Source organism: Mus caroli, chromosome 12 (assembly GCF_900094665.2).
Source record: "Mus caroli chromosome 12, CAROLI_EIJ_v1.1, whole genome shotgun sequence".
Classification (NCBI taxonomy): domain Eukaryota; kingdom Metazoa; phylum Chordata; class Mammalia; order Rodentia; family Muridae; genus Mus; species Mus caroli.
This window is the reverse complement of record NC_034581.1, coordinates 114014635-114032114: the sequence shown is the minus strand read 5'-3', so window position 1 is coordinate 114032114 and position 17480 is coordinate 114014635. Positions and strand designations below refer to the sequence as shown.

The 17480-nt window shown below is 37.1% G+C and overlaps 1 protein-coding gene across 1 annotated transcript in view; it reads left to right on the top strand.

Moving 5' to 3' along the window:
* Positions 1-17480, top strand: part of Itgb8 (integrin subunit beta 8) — an 83905-nt gene that overhangs the window by 42821 nt on the left and 23604 nt on the right. The window contains exons 4-7 of the mRNA XM_021179505.2: positions 4766-5012; positions 6418-6583; positions 7102-7260; positions 16350-16445. Of these exons, the coding sequence (XP_021035164.1) occupies positions 4766-5012; positions 6418-6583; positions 7102-7260; positions 16350-16445 (668 nt within the window). The remainder of the gene's footprint in view (positions 1-4765; positions 5013-6417; positions 6584-7101; positions 7261-16349; positions 16446-17480) is intronic.

The following is a 17480-nucleotide window of genomic DNA, read 5'->3' as shown; positions in this document are numbered from 1 at the left end:
AGAGAGAGAGAGAGAGAGAGAGAGAGAGAGAGAGAGAGAGAGAGAGTATAGTCTTCACATTCACTTGTACTCCATGAAGAGAAGCTGATGAAGAAAAGGAAGCATGGGTTCCATGGCAGCAAAGGATTTGAACAAAAACTAAAACATTGTCAGAAACTCATTTCTCGTTGTCCAAAATTTCCTCCTCATGAGTCTGGTAAGAAAAAGATACCAGCAACATAACATCACCCTTTATCCTCCATACTCAGAGCAAAATGACATGAGTGACTACAAACAACTATACATGAGCTGAAGATACACTGACTAAACCTCTCTAGTAAACTTCAATCTAAATAGTTGTCCATCATGTCTTACCTCTCTAAGTATTTGGAAAGTAAACTTCAGGTCCGTTTCTCCTTACTTAGAAATCAAATATGATTGAATATAACGGTTTGATAATGTCTAATAATTGAAAGAATCCAGTTTGTTTTAAAGTAATAATAGGAATGATTGAACATGGGTCTTTGTCTTAGTTACTTTTCTGTTGATGTGATAAGACATCATGACCAAAGCAACTTATAAGAAAATGTTCATTGGAATTATGGTTCCTGAAGGCTAGATTCTATGATGGCACAGCAGAGACATGGTAACAAGAACAGCCTAGAACTCCCATCTTGATCCACATGTAGAAAGTAGTGAAAAACATACTGGAAATGGAAAGAGTCATTTGAAACCTCAAAGCTCACCCCTAGTGACATAGCTACTCTAACAAGACCACATCTTTTAATCAGTTCCAAACAGTTCCACTAGGCACTAGGCATGAAGTACTCAAAGATTTAAGCCCACTGGGACCCATTTTCACTCTAACTACCATAGTCATGAAAAAATAATGTAATTCTTTACATAAAATTGCCTTAAAATTCAAATATTACCACTAATGAGGAATGAGTAAGAAGCTATTCTTTAATTTAGTTATTTATATATTTATGTGTGTTTTGCCTGCATATATGTTTGTGCACCACTTGTACACAATGCCCTCAGGGATCAGATGAGGGTTTTGGATGCCTTGGGATTGGAGTTACATATGGATGTGAGCACCATGTGGGTTCTGGAAATCAAATCTGAGTCCTATGGAAGAACAGCTCATGCTCTTAACCACTGAGCCATGTGTCTAGCTCATGAAGCTATTCTTGTAGGAAGAAATATCAAGGGTGATTAGCTCTCATTTCTCTTCCTTCCTCACTGTTGTTAGTCTCTTTGTTTTAAAACACAGTGTTTGATGAGCATGAGGCATTGCCACTTCAGTCCAGAGTTCCATGGTCCACCAGCACGGTTTTGCTGTTACTTTCATAGTTCCTTTGGTAGCACTCCTGGGAAACAAGACAAGCCCTGGCACACCAAGCTAGGTGGTGGCCAATTTTTAATTAAATAGGACATTTTAAAATTTTATAATTTAGATATCCTAAAGTTTCCATGTAATCTCATTATAAAATCACTTATAATAGGACAAAGGGCATAGTTTGGGTTGAATATAAATAATAGACTTAAGAGTAACTTGGGCAACATTCAATTAAAGAATGGTTTGATCAGCTAATATATACCAGTTTGTAGAATATATGAATGTAGTGCATCTATCTCTGCATAGCTCATCTCCCACAGTTCCTCTGACATTAAAATATTGCTACTTGCATTAACAGCCCTGCAATGGTGACAGCCACAGATCTTAAGTAATATATCTATACATATTTCTCTATATTACAAAACCCACAGCTAATTTTTTCCATATACATAATTGCATAATCCAAAGGCAACATGAGAGCACATTATGGGTAATGAGTGAAGTTCACAGGCAAGGAAGGCATGGTAATGCAAATTTGATCCCATATTAACAAGCAGAGTGAGATTTGGAGTCAACCTGTATAGGGCTATCTACCCTGAACTAGCAAAAACTCACTGGCAGTTCAGGGGTCTGGAAATGTAAATATAATAAATATTGTTTTCCTGGGCAATGACTACAAGATCAAAGTATAGAAAGTTTTTCTTTAAAACTTTCTCATTGAGGTTATTGGCAACTTATCTTATTGAGGTCTTAGCCCACGTTGGGGACTGATCTAGGTATCTATGCTGAGGCCAGCATCTAGATAATCCAGGATCCTGTCACAATGGTCTCCAAGGCTTTCTCATCACCTCTTCTTTGCTGAGCCAGTGAAAGGAGATTTTGCTGGCTAGGCTGTGAACAAATCTTGTCAGCATAAAACCCCTGTGTGGCTGGCATTTGCCTGAAGTGTCTTCAGTAGCTTAGGCCCCCAAGTAAACCTTTACAGCTGCTGCACAAACTGTCTTTCACTGAGGTCACCAGCCCACACATTTGCTGAGTTCTCTGCACAGTCTGCTGAAAACTGACACATCTAGCATCATCTCTAAAAACAGAGAGCCATTCATTGTCAGACAGAACCACCATAAACTACAATGATCCACCAAGATAAAAACACCTTATGGCTAAAGGCTAAGCCCTTTATCAATCTTCCCAAGCAACATTCCAAAAAAACAATTACACAATTTATATATTGCTTAAGTGTTGACCTATGTGTCAAGCCCTTCTGCATGAACTATGCTCTCCAATTGTGTTCTGTGTTTTTCTTTTTTTAATCTGGCCCCGTATACTAATTTCTGATGCTCGCCTACATTTAAATTCCCACTTTAATTACAGAATGTTTCTACTGGTACTTGTCATCATGGACCCAAAGGGTGAATAGAGCAAATGCTCTCTGAAAGCAGCCCAGCTCCTAAAGTGGACTGAGAGAATGTACAAAGCTAGGTTATGCTTACCTCACTTTTCCTTCCAAACTTAGGGGAAGCAGAACTCAGAGCACTACATTCATGGGGTTTCCTACTCAGGCAGCAAATTAGAAACGAATGAATACCCCTCTTTTTCTATATTTGTTCTTATCTGCCAGTAAAACCTTATTATTTTGATAGGTTAAATAGTTCAGACTGAAAAACATTGGAATTGTAAAAAAAAAAAAATTAAAGGAAAATACAGGAATAATTAATTGATTAGTGAAATCTTTTAAGTATATCATCTCACTCACTATGTGGCTATACAGATTGTAATTAATTTTTATAAATATTTCCCAGTTGAAATGTTCTCTGTATATGAGCAGTTAATGATTTGAAATCATTTAACTTATTGTTTTGAAAGGAGAAATTCACAAATTTTAAGTAGGTGACTATTCCTAGCATATCTTAAATGCAGACCCAGAATCTCTGAAGGGTCAAGATGAATAACCCATGTCCTATGTCAAATCATAAAGTGGCCAAGAACTAAATAACCTGCACTGCAGACAGCTACCCTTGGGCAACTCTACCTGTCTTGGGAGTAACTGTGTCTTCCAGGCCAGTCATTTTTCTCAAGGCCTCTGTGATCTTTCTTCAACATACAAGCCCCTCTATGTGTTGAACTAATAATTTCTACACCTTCAACATGGTATGCCTTATTTTCTGCTCTAACCCACTGACTTACCCAGTAATCTATAGGAGGAAGCTCATCAACTGATCCATAATGTATCACTCATTATCTCAAAGAGTTTCATGTACTGTCAAGTGCCAAGGGGTTCACATCTCATTGACAAAGGCCTCATTTCAGAAGGATGAATTAACACCTACATAGAATAAAAAGTCATTTTCCGTAAGGAGTCTTTCTGATTTGCCTCAGATCATTCCCTGAGCACAGCCACCTTAAACCTTTTCCAGACAGAATGCTGCTTATTACTTTGCATTGTGGTTTCCCAGCTCTCATGGCAATGGACAATTTGTGTTTATGTAAATGATTCCTCCTACATTTGTACTGAGCTGGTCAAATTTTTGATTGTATGTTGTCTATAGAGCTGTCAGAAATTCATTGTTGTAGCTTAGATCTGAGGCATCCCTCATGGCTATTTGTTTGAACACTATGTCCCCAGCTTCTGTCCCTGTTCTGAAAGGATATGGCTGGTATAGTGGGTCACTGTGAGATGCTTTCAGGAGACAAACCTGACTCTGCTATCTTCTGTAACACTCTGATTCCTGATCAACAAAGATAAGAAAAAGTGGATCATCAAGCTCCTGCTGCCCCAACTGCCATGCCATCCCCACTAAGATAACTGGCCTTATCCTCTAATCTGTGAACGCAAATAATCTGTTGTTTTCACTTATGTTACCTCTATCCAGTGTTGAGTCATGTGCATAATGATACACAGTGGCAGTCACACAATAAGAAAAGTAACTTGCTAGTGTGTAAACTTACTATAGTTGTGCTGCATAATAAAGTATCACTGAGGGCTGAAGAGATGGCTCAGTGGTTAAGAGCACCGATTGTTCTTCCAAAGGTCCTGAGTTCAATTCCCAGCACCATGGGATCGGATGCCTTCTTCTGGTGTGTCTGAAGAAATGAAACGGTGTACTCATATACATAAAGTAAATAAATAAATTTAAAAAAAAATAAAGATAAAGTATCACTGAAAGCCACCAAGATGGCTCAGTGGCTACAGGCACTTGCCTGTAGAATCCACCTGTAGCCTGATGAATCCAGTTCAATCTCTGGGATCCACCAGACAGAAGCACAGAACTGATTCTGACTCCTGCAAGTTGTTGTCTGGCCTCAACATTAAGTTGTGACAAGTGTGCTTACACACATGCAGGTGGCGCACACACACACATTCCAAATACAAATGAAAATGTCACTGACTTACTGACATCTAAGATGTGTAAATAAAGACTACATGATGTTTTTCTTTCTTTGAATTAGGAGCTGAAGCTAATTTTATGTTAAAAGTCCGTCCTCTGAAGAAATACCCCGTGGATCTTTATTATCTGGTTGATGTGTCAGCATCAATGCACAATAATATAGAAAAATTGAATTCTGTTGGAAACGATTTATCTAAAAAAATGGCCCTTTTTTCCCGTGACTTCCGTCTTGGTTTTGGCTCATATGTGGATAAAACTGTCTCGCCATACATTAGTATCCACCCGGAAAGGATTCACAATCAGTGCAGGTAGCTAATGTTTCATGTGGATAATAGTAAAAGAATCTTTCTTATGTTGTTTGTTCTTATATGAAGACTTGCCATGTTTCAAAATATTGCCTTATTAAATAAAAGTTATTTTATTTACATTTGGGAAGGATCTTTGTTCCTCTCTGAAGACATTTAAGTGATATTTCCTCAAATATTGTTTATTTGCTTTTTTCATACAAGAAAACCTTACCTTTTATTAGTAATTTTGTATGAATTTATACCAATGAGGCTGACGTGCATATAAATACCTCTGGGAATACTATATTTCTCCTTTGTGCATGCTCCAAATTTGTTGATTTTAGCTTTGACACGTTTTAGAATATTTATCATCTCAATGCTACACTAACATCTTACTATATTGTAATATTGTATATTTACATTGTTAATGATGTAGCCAACTGTCTCAAAGACATAGATCAAAAATTACAAATTTGATTCTAAATAGTATCTGCCTCCCCAAGCAAAGAAAACTATCTTTGAGCAAGCAAGTTTCTACATAGTATAAATTTTCATAGTATAAATTTTCAGAGAAATGACTCTGCAAACCTCTCGTCCCATAGATCATTTTCCTTAAAGGTATTTTCTATCTCTATAAACTGCTCAAATCATTCCACTCTACACATTCAAATTTGAAGAAATAGTTATCAATTGTATGGAATGGTATTAACTTATCTTTTAAGGGACTTTGAGAAGTCTTCTCCTATTTGTTTATTTCTTTATCCATTCATTCATTAAAGTTTTCTGTGATGAGGTGTTACAGACTGACCTAGAACTCACAATCCTGATGCCTCTGTCTCCCTTGGACTTGGGTAACATTATGCCAAGCTTGAACAATCTCCTTGAAGGAGAGCCTACCCAAGGAATGAGTCTCTTTCTGAGATGCAAGAGTGTTTATCAAAGTCTTTCTCATAAGATTTAATGCTCACTAATAGTTCCACAGCAAGCTTCATTTGTGAAATTAGTGTGATATCTTTTTAGAAATAAAAGTGCTACTTACGCTGAATTCCCAAATTATCTCCCTGGATGTGTTTCTCATCAGCTCCAAAACAAAACTGTAATAGGAAATTAGTACAAATTTTTATGTTCCTCTTAAAAATTCAGCCATTATTAGCATACTAAAGTGCTTCATTATCCTGTATTCGTGAAACACATAGAATCTTCATTTTTGAACATCAAACCTTACAGTTATATATTCTGCTCACAAAAAAGTGTTCATCAACATTAAATTCTCCAACCTTACAGATATTTTGATACAAAAATCTCCCCACCCCTCCAAAAACCCACTTCTTTCTTACAGAAACTACATAATTTGACTGTTAATAGTACTTTGAAAACTTTAAGGAAGCATAGAAAACTAGATTTTGAACTTCCTTTTCTTACACAGTGACTACAATTTAGACTGTATGCCTCCCCATGGATACATTCATGTGCTGTCTCTGACAGAAAACATCACTGAATTTGAAAAAGCAGTCCACAGACAAAAGATCTCTGGAAACATAGACACCCCTGAAGGAGGTTTTGATGCCATGCTTCAGGCTGCCGTCTGTGAGGTAAGTAGTTTTTCATGCTGGATGCCTGAGTGCTCAGATGTAGCTGAGGGTGCAAGAGTCTTATGTTCTAGTTGATTTGTGCAGTGGAAACAACATGGAGAAATACATTTTTAAAAATCTCATTTCTCATCACTCTTTAAATTCATTTTGCTGTATGCCAGGATAGCAGGGCCAGGTTGGGAAACGGCTATAGAGAGAAGATAAAATCTAACAAAAAGAATGTGTTTTGCTTGTACACACCTCAAGACAGCCAGAAAGAGTCTTGTGTTCCACTCCTGTCATGTCATTTGGCTTATTCTTCCTCCGGTGGACCATATGCCCCTATAGTCAGGAACTAGAGTGGCCAGATGATAGTGAGGGAGTGAAGGGTAAACAAATACTTAAGCATGCTATTTTAGAGACTGTACATCATTCAAGCCTGACAATATTTGTCAACTCAAACATATCGTTTACTTGAGGCAAAGACCACAGTGAGATCCATGTCATTGTACAGGGTCTAATTACGTGTTTATTTTAAGAGTCATATTGGATGGCGAAAAGAAGCTAAAAGATTGCTGCTGGTGATGACAGACCAGACATCACATCTTGCTCTTGACAGCAAATTGGCAGGCATAGTGGTGCCGAATGATGGAAACTGCCATCTCAAAAACAATGTCTACGTCAAATCGACAACCATGGTAATGTAGCAACAGCCTTTCCTAACTATGATGACTCCTTAGGCTAAGATGAAAGTTAAAATGGTCAATTCAGCCACCCTTATCCCAGGAAATTACCTAAAAGCAATATACAGAACCAAAATGGGCCAGGAACCAACACCTATGGAGAAGAATACTCTACAATTACTTGTCGAATAAGTTGATGTCTAAAAGTCACTGATACTGTCTAGTATCTGACTCTGAAAAGCTACTAAGAACTGTAGAGGTTTTTTATTTTGTTTTTTTTTTTTTGTTGTTGTTGTTCTAAACAACGTGATACAAGGGCTTATTTTCATGTGATTCGAAGGTCTTTAAAAGAAAGAAAAACGTGGCTTTGCTTTGTGGAAATAAGTTACTTCTATGAGTTTGGTATCTATAAATAGAATAAGAAGTGACAAAAGAAATGGAAATGGTCTGAGGAATCTTCAGAATATAATACCAAAGAAGCTAAATAAAGATCATGAGAAGAAGCATAAAACAAGGCAGGCTCTGTGCGCCCACACGGATCATCCTCTTTCTGCAACACAGAGGGCTGCTAGGGCTGCTAGGGCTGCTAGGGCTGCTAGGGCTGCTAGGGCTGCTAGGGCTGCTAGGGCTGCTAGGGCTGCTAGGGCTGCTAGGGTTGTTAGGGCTGTTAGGGCTGCTTCAGGGATGCAACTTCTCTGAATTACTTTCCAAAGGTTTGCATAAGATTTGAATCATGTATTTAAATGCAGCCTTTCATCACCATATTTCCCCTAGCATTAGCTAATTGCAGACATGAAAAAAAAAAAGGGCAACAGGGTGTGTGATGTTGTGTATGATGTTGACAGCTATTTACTTGAAAATGTTTGAAGAAAGATGACAAGTTTCTCAATTCACAAGCTCCATTGCCTAGTACCACATAAACTAGGTATGGTGGTTCATGCTTCTAATTCCAGCGTTCAGGAGGTAGAGAGAAGAAGATCAGAAATAAATATCATCTTTAGATATATAGCAAGTTCAAAATCAACCTGGACACAGTGGATTCTGTTTCAAACAATAAAATAAAATAAAAAATATATTTAATTCAATCTTTAGCATATTTAAAATCCAGGCTTTGAGGGAATCTTTGAATTTGCCAATCCTCTCCTATGCAGCTATATTTCTCATCTGTTATTCATTTCTTATCTAGCTTTCTTTCTAGTTGGTTTCATTTAATCTATCTTAGAGATCCAATGTGTTCCTTAGCAATGGAAGAGGAAAGAGGAAGAGCTACTCTGTTCTGAGACAGAGGAAAGCTTTTGAAAGGAGACATGACAATGGCATGTTACCCAATTCCTGTCATTCTACTGAAGTCTTGCCAAGTGACTGACATCATCTCTTCATCCATATACTTAAATGGATGTTGTGGCTCATTCAGGAAGGAACTTTGGGCAAAAATAAGATGCTGTCATTAAATTAGACCTAGGTTATATTATATAACCTTGTGGAGATAAGTCACAATTTTTCCAGGATTTTTAGACACCATTTGAGTTATTGTAATATGGGGGAGACAGGCAATGCATCATGCCCTTTGTTGTGTTCTTGGTAACTATTCCATTTATTTAGAGGAATGACCCTAACTAACACTTGTTGCTTCTGTGGTTTATTGGGTGAAGCCAACAGAAGTGTACTTGATAATAATTCAAAGGACACCTTTATTTCAATTACCCCAGATCAATATTTTAAAGATTCTTCCTGTTGAGAATTCTCATTGCTAGCCAAACTGATAAACCAAACCAAACCAAATCAAACAAAACAAAAAACAAGAACAAAAGGAACTGGTGCATTGGAGTGACTCCTTGGTTGTATCACCATGTGTAAAATGTACAATGAATGACTCTGAATCCTTGTGTGTCTCAGGCTACCTTGATCCCATCTCTAGGCATAGGTCTACCTGTTCTTCCTATCAGGTGCTATGAAGGAATTCTAAATTCTGTATCAGTTAAGGAAAAGGTCAAACACTGCTTCCTAGTCTTATCTCTAAAAACCAATGCCAGTAGTGATACTCGACTTCTTGGCCCAAAGACTTTGTACTTCTTTTTATTAAGGGAAATAGCAGGTTAAATGCCTCTTGTGTGTCTGAATCACAGGGATCTACGTTATACTCATTTCAGGAAATGAGTTATAATCATTTCAGGAAGACCAATGTAGCTCATGCTAATCACAATAGCTATCCATTGGCTGAAAGCACCTTTGCAAACATTTTGCATACAGCATAGAATTTATCATTACAACAACTCTAAACAGTAGTTATCATTATCATCCTTTTACTTACAAAAACATTCAAGGTTAGAAAAGCTAAGTTAAACCTGTGTGAAGATGGAAACTACAAAAGTAATGAGCTTGTGGATCTAGGACCTAATGCATTTCAATCTGTATTTTTAACTACCTTGTCAAAGTGTCTCAATCAAAAAGTAAAGAAACAACAAAATGATTTTCCTGGTACATTTTCAGTTCTAAGTTTTACACTGTAACCTTTACTCACAGAAGAATAAACACATATGCCTTGGTTTTATCTGAATTATAAAAGATAATTTAACTTAAGAAAGTTTCTTTGTACAGATTTTTCTATGACTGCCTAGCTGTTGGCATTGATGGTATACAATTAAATAAATCTATTTACTAGTGTTTCCCTTACACTGTGTCATAATAAAAACTTGTGTTAACCTAGTGTTTCAGTCTGCCCAACAATAATGTCAACTTAGAATATGACATTCTTTCCCAAAGGACAGTGGTTCATACAAAATTGTAGATGATGGAAAACATATGTTAATACTTAGAGCCTAGAAGTCCATTTTGTTTCCCTACCCATCTTCCCCAAACTTACTCTCAACCTAAGTTAGAGCCCTTCCATTCACCCAACCCTTGGCAAAGGCCAATAATTGTATAAAGATCTTCCAACACAAAGAAGGAGACCAAGAAGCACATTGTGGAAGGCATTTAGTGAACATGGTCAATGGGCATTCAGATGCCAGTATGACTTAGTCCTGAACACACAAATTCAAATATGTAAGACCAGTGCACTAGTATGTATGATGTACTCACTAGTGCCTCCTGTTCAGACTTGATGTTCCCTTCTGCTCACAGCTTCTCACGTGCCCCAGTCATTAGTCAGTGATTCTTCAATCTTCCATATGTTTCCTCAGAACTCCTTACCGCCTGCTCCATCTGTCATTCCTCTCCCTGAATCCCCAGTGCAATAGAGTAGCTGACTTGGTCAGCATCTTAGATGGCTGGAGAACCACTGAAAGTAATTCGCTATTACTGCATACTTATGCTTCCTTGCATAGAAATATATTCAACACTCTTGTTCTTGCTCTCACACAGTTCTTTATTACATGGACTTCACTTTCAGCATGCTATTTATAGAAGTTTTCTATTGACCATGAAGTACATGTAAGGATTTTTTTTTCCAAACTGCCAATGAAGAAAGCAAAGTTAAGAACATACTTGATTATTTTAATTCATAGCTTAGCTAAATGAGTTAACAAAGTTTTATGAAGTTATATTCATCTCAGTGCTCTTTTTTTTACTAAAAAATGGATTTTCCTTAACATTCAAGATCACAAAGGCATTTATAACTAATATTGACATCAGACAATTCCACTTACGCAAAGACTTGCAATCTTTTTTTAAAAGATTTCTTTATTTATTTTATGAATATGAATACAGTATAGCTGTCTTCAGACACACCAGAAGAAGGCATTGGATCCCTTATAGATAGTGGTGAGTCACCATGTGGTTGCTTGGAATTGAACTCAGGACCTGTGGAAGAGTAAACAGTTCTCTTAACTGCTGAGTCATCTCTCCAGCTCCAACTTGCAATCTTTTAATAAGGAAATTTGTTTAGTAAATTAATTTAGTTAATTATTTTTGCTGCTGTTGATTAAGAAATGGGCTCTTCAACATCAAAAAGTGTTAAGTATACTTTCACTTCTCAGCATGTGTTTTGGATACATTAGTAAAAATACATTCTGTAACATTAAAATATTTCTAGAAAGCTTGAAGTCTATATGCAGTTTTTAACAAATATTGTTTTTATCTTGTGGACTTTAAAAACAACAAAACACTTATTAGCAGATGACTGTACTATGTGCTTTAAAACTGAAAACATGCTGAGAACATTTTTGCAGTTATTTTATGAAACCCAATTTGAATGCTTTATATGTTCTCAGAAAAGTAGGCAGGAAATGGTCTCTGCAAACAATACCTAACTGAACTTACTCTTAATCGAAAGCAAATGTTACATGCAAAAATTACCTACCCAGGACCACAGGAACCTGGCTCTGCTTCTGTAGAACCTTCAGAAAGGGATTCAACTAATGCCTAAAAACTTAGCTCAAGAATGCTTAAATTTCATTTACAAGTTATGGGATAAACTACCTTGCTTAAATTAAATGTTTGGGTTAAAATGTTTAAGCAGAAAACATCCATTCTTTTTAAAAAGCTTACAAAAGTTGATAGCCCTTGCCCTCCTTTACTAAGTGGAATTTCATGAAGCCTAGAAGACATATTCAAACACCCCAGAAGCCAGGGGCATAAGGTTAGTGAGTGAGGCAGATCTGCCAAAGCACATGGAAGAGCGTGCCTAGAGAGTTTACTGGTAGTAGTCTTTTATCTAAACGTTTTTAGTAAGTAATTATTTTGTGCATGTCCTTTTACTTTTCTTTTTTTTTTAATTAGATATTTTCTTTATTTACATTTCAAATGTTATTCCCTTTCCTGGTTTCCCCTCTAAAAACCCTCTGTCCCCTCCCCCTCCCCCTGCTCAACAATCCACCCACTTCCACTTCCTGGCCCTAGCATTCCCCTTCACTGGGGCATATAACCTTCACAGGACCAAGGGCCTCTCCTCCCTAGGCCATCCTCTGCTACACATGCAGCTGGAGCCATGAGTCCCACCATGTGTACTCTTTGGTTGGTGGTTTAGTCCCTGGGTGCTCTGGGGGATACTGGTTAGTTTATATTGTTGTTCCTCAGCCCTTTTACTTTTCAAAAGCACAAACTCACAGGCCAGGTAGAGATGCTGTTTTAACTTCTCATGGGTAATTAATGTAAAGGTCAGTCCTGAAAACAATCCCACCCCACCCCATGGAAGGGCCTGCAGTAAATGTCAGCCAGTGAAACATCAAGACCTGGACCACTTCTCACTGTTGGTATGGGTTTAGTAATTGCAGAATTCTAGAGTAAATTCTTTTTATTCAACAGCCCAGTTATGTAATAGGGCACTACCATAATTCTGAGGTGTGTAAACTAGTATTTCTATATGTCTTACTCACATGGAGACAGGACCTCAGATCGCTTAACCCTGTGTCCTAGTCACATAGTTTGCCAGTCACCATCTCTTCCCTGTAATACTTACCTGAGATGATTGGTTTGTAAAGAGACAGGGTTTATTTTTAACCTCAGTTTTTGCGAAGTTGTGGTCCATAAAGTTTGTCCCCATCATATTGGGACTATGGTGGCAAAACTGCTTACCTTGCAGCCAGGGAACAATAGATGGAAAGAGACCCTGCAGTCTTGTCCCAGTATATGCCCCAGTGGCCTCAATAATTCTAATAAATTCCACCAGTCAAAGGTTCCAGTATTCTAGCTTCACAGTGTGCAGACTACTCTTGAACCATGTGGGTTTTCGAGGGACATTTAAGATCCAAATTAAGGGCAGAACTGGCAGTTGCAGAGCTGGGTAATGTAGCCCCAGCATCATTGCTCTGTTCAGGATACCTGTTCTGATTTTCTTTGGGAGATTTAATTTTTAAGAGGACATTTTCATGCCAAATACATTTTAGCTATCATAGCACAGAGAAAGGGGTATTGCCCTTTAATGGATAGTCAGACATTATGTTCCATATTTTCTATTGGGTATCTATTCTGTACAGACTGTATTGCATAGGACAGCATCTTCAGACACACTTTCAAACAAAGAGAATATTCATCCCCAAATGTTGGTAACCCCATTCTTGCCCAGCCTGCCCTTAGCTGTTATCAGGATCTGCCATGTGCTGAAGACCCAGACTGTTGAGACAGAGGTAAATGAACAACATATGTTCCAAGTTTTCATCTCCAGATGTCTTCACTATCACACTGTTTCCAGTGTACCTGCCTTGCTCTAAAACACAAACTCACTAAAAAGTGAAGTTTTCAATATCTTATTATAGTTTTCAGTACTACAAAGCTCTTATCTCACCTTGCTTCTTACATTAATTTTACTTAAAATGAAGAAAGCCTTTAGCACTTTCTTTGTCCTCTTGGCTATAGACACTTATAATTCACCCAGACTTCTAGCACAGTAATCTATTTGACTGAAAGTGTTCCCCATCAACCTCTTTTCCCTTCTGACATTTATAAGTCCCTTCCCACAAGCTTAATAACTTAGCAACACCCCTGGCATGTTCCATCCTTTCTCCCTTTGCCTCCGAAATGCACCTTATCGTCATTAATTATTTTCAGTGTTTAGATAAGCAATATGTAATGGGTTAAGTGGAAGGGGGAGGTAGGGTTATGTGCTAGATTTGAGGAGTCATGACTTTACCAGGACAGGACAGTTGAGAGAGAATGTGTTCTCCTACTAGCAGAATAAAAGATAAAATGCTTAAAAAATAATGTGCTTCATGGAGGAGAGGTGAGGAGGCTTGAGAAATGGCCATTAATCCATAGCCACTTGTCAACAGTGGTTTATTTAAACATGTGTTAGACATTTATAATCTAAAATATCTGCCTCGAGGTACTTGGGATTTTTCTTTTAAAATAGATTTCTCTTTAGAAGCAAAAAAAAAAAAAGTTTTTTTAAGCTTGAAAGTCTGATGAACCCTTTCAATGAGCTTCTAACCAATTAGAATGAATATTCTAGACTCGAATTTTGTGTAATTTTGGTTAACATGACTTCCTGTTTGTGGAAAAGGAAAAAAACTTAAAAGGCTCCAAAAGCTGCTCACATCTTCAACTTTTCTTTAAATAATGACTTTGTGTGAATTAAGTATAAGCTACTTTAAAACATATGAGTTTTTTCTTACTTTAAATGAAATGTTTTTATAAGTAAGAAGAATAGGTGCTTGGCAAGCTGTCATTATTTTTTGTCAAAGCAAAAATATTTTAAAAGTAACTAATACTATTAAAATAATATTTCCAATGTATCTAGATTTGTCTTGCTTTATACTTATGCCCTGTAGCTTAACTGGTATTACGCAAACTGTCACAAATCTATTTTAAGGTCTTGTACTTTATTAGGAACAGGAATAGGAATTTGGCTGGGAGAACTTATATTTAGGGGGTATTTTTCTATTACTTTAAAGTTACTTTTCTAAGAATTGCTCTAGGCAGAATTTTTCTTATGCAAGCCCATGTGCTAACACTTTCTGAGCCTGTTCATGAATTACTTTCATATCACATCTAAGTGTAACTAACGAAAACAAATACAGACCATTGGCTCTGATGTCTCCTTCAGGTTGGGCCGAGGGTCTCATGTATGCTAAGCAAATGTTCTAACACCAAACACACTTGCTGCCCTAGTAGTATTTTTTAAAGCAAGGCTGTATCTTTGCCCATATGTATATATTTAAAATGTGGGCCACAGAACATTGGCTATCCATAAGACTAATTAATTTACTTTTATTACTAAGTGTTCATTGTTTCTAGATTACAGAGATTAGCATTGGCACATATAACCTGGTGTAGAAACTACAGAAAACTTGACCTTGACCTGCTTGAAGCTAGGTAGGCTCAGTTACACAACCCTTGACTCCTACACCTAAGTACCAATGGATATCTAGAGGTCACAGAAAGTGGAGTCTGGCATTTCTCTGAGGAATATCTAATTATGAACCTATTGTGTGAGAAAATTTAATTCTTAGAAGAGGATTTGAAAAGAAACAATACCAATGCTGTGCCTAACTATGTAACTAATGGTAAATAGCTACTTCTGAAGTTGTCAATCCAATCGGGAGGATGAAATGGGAGGGCATTGCTGAGAATTGAAGCCAAGATCTTTTGCATGCTAAGCAAGAACTCTACCATGAGCTGCATTCTCCTCCCTAAACTAGAGTGCATTTCCTTTTCTAACTAACTCATCCTTAGCTTTCTAATAACCATCACCACCAGCACAAACTCACACACACACACACACACACACACACACACACACACACACACACACACACACTCACACACACACACACAAAACCAGCAAACGAGAAAAGCAACATTTAGTTTTTTCATGCTTTATTTATCAAGGTAAAGTGAGCTCATAGTATATCATACACCCAAAACCAAGTATAATAATAAATGTCACTAATATGCACTCTATAGAAGTTAAAATAGAAATCCTGAGTGCTGTTAGAGTATCTACTGAATACATCTTTCTAATTTAATGTAGTATTGCCATCTTTCTAATTAACCAGTAATTGTAGAAAGTGGATCTCTGTACATGTTGCAGGAGAACAGAACAGAAAGTTTTTGCTATCCAAATAAAAACCACAGGGTTTTCTACTTGTAAAGAGAGTTTATATATGCTATGTCAGGAGTCAAATCAAATGCACGTGCATACAAATATACACACACACACACACACACACACAAATGTGTTTATAGACATATGTGTGGTTACTCAATGTGTGTGTGTGTATATATACACATAATTATACACATACATACATATATACATATAATACATATTTGTGTGTGTATAATTACACCTCAGAGCTTGCTGAGTTTTATCTTAGAATACATGTCATCGGCCTATCTCTACTGTTGAGTGTTACACTATCTTTCAGTTATGTCAGTTTCAATCCAATGTTAACAGGGCTCTGATCCTTCCTTTACAGTGTGAATTTGACCCTCCTTACTATTCTAAGTTGTAGACTTTTATGGAGTTCTGCTTGCAAGACATCCTGACTTCATTAATATTGGTGTTGCACTTGAAGAGAGTTTAAATGTTCCTTGACTGTCACAAACAAGTAAATGCATTGTTATTCTAAATCACATGGATTTTTTTTTCCATACTAAAAGTCTGGAGATTGATGAGACTGAGATGCTGAACTTCACTCCTTATTTTTCTTCACTGTCCATTACAGGAACATCCGTCATTAGGCCAACTTTCTGAAAAGTTAATAGACAACAACATAAATGTCATTTTTGCAGTTCAAGGAAAGCAGTTTCATTGGTACAAGGTATGTTCACATTTGCAATATCAAAGTTAAAATTCTTGGATTGGCTTAAGTGAGGGCAGTTTTCAGAAGTGGAGATATAGATTCTGGAATTGTGATACAAGTGAATTCAATGATGTCTCAGTTAAAGTGATCTTTATAGTATCTTATGTCAGCATTTAGGTGCATATTCTATCCAGGACACCTAGAACTGTGACATGTGGGCATTGAAAACTATGAGAACTATACTTGAGATGCATGGGCACAGCTTGACACCTAAGCTGACACTGAATGCAACAGCAATGGGAAACTGCCATCAGATGGAAGTATTTCATACCCTAACTCTGTCCCTTTCAAGCTAGTGCCAAGGTCCATGGTCATATCCTTAGAATATAGCCTAAGACTGGAGAACAGCAGCTGTCTTTTGTTTTAATTTATTTAATTTTTTGCAGAATTTCAAACATAAACACTATATTTACATCATTCCTACTCCCTTCCTCTCTTCAGCTCCCCTATGCCCCCAACTCCCTCTTAAATCCATAACCTCTTCCTTATTGTTTAATACATGCACATATATGCATCTATACATATTGTATGGTCTACTGTTTTAGTGTTGCTTTTATGTACATTTGTTCAGGGCTGACTTGGGATTGGATAATTTACTAAGACCTGTCAGAGACTCATCCCTGGAAAAAAGTTATTCTCCCTATTTGTAGCCTTTGATTGGCTGTATAGCCTTTTCTCTAACTGTGTGGTTCCATAAAAATGCTTCTATCCATGTTGGTATGTCAGTTGGTATCATCATTACACAGATCTTGTTTAGTCAGCCATATTGTTGAGATTTCATGGATGCAACTTCAATTTCATGTCTAGAAGATACTATCTGCAGCACACTTATCTGGTTTTTCTTTCTTACAATATTTCCGTGAAAACCCAGTGTTTCCTCCTGACCCCAGACTCCCAGAATAGTGACTCTGAGGACTCAAATATTTTTACAAATACCTACATCATAAGCTTTGCTTGTTCCTCAATTAGCTCATAACTAAATATCCCATTTAT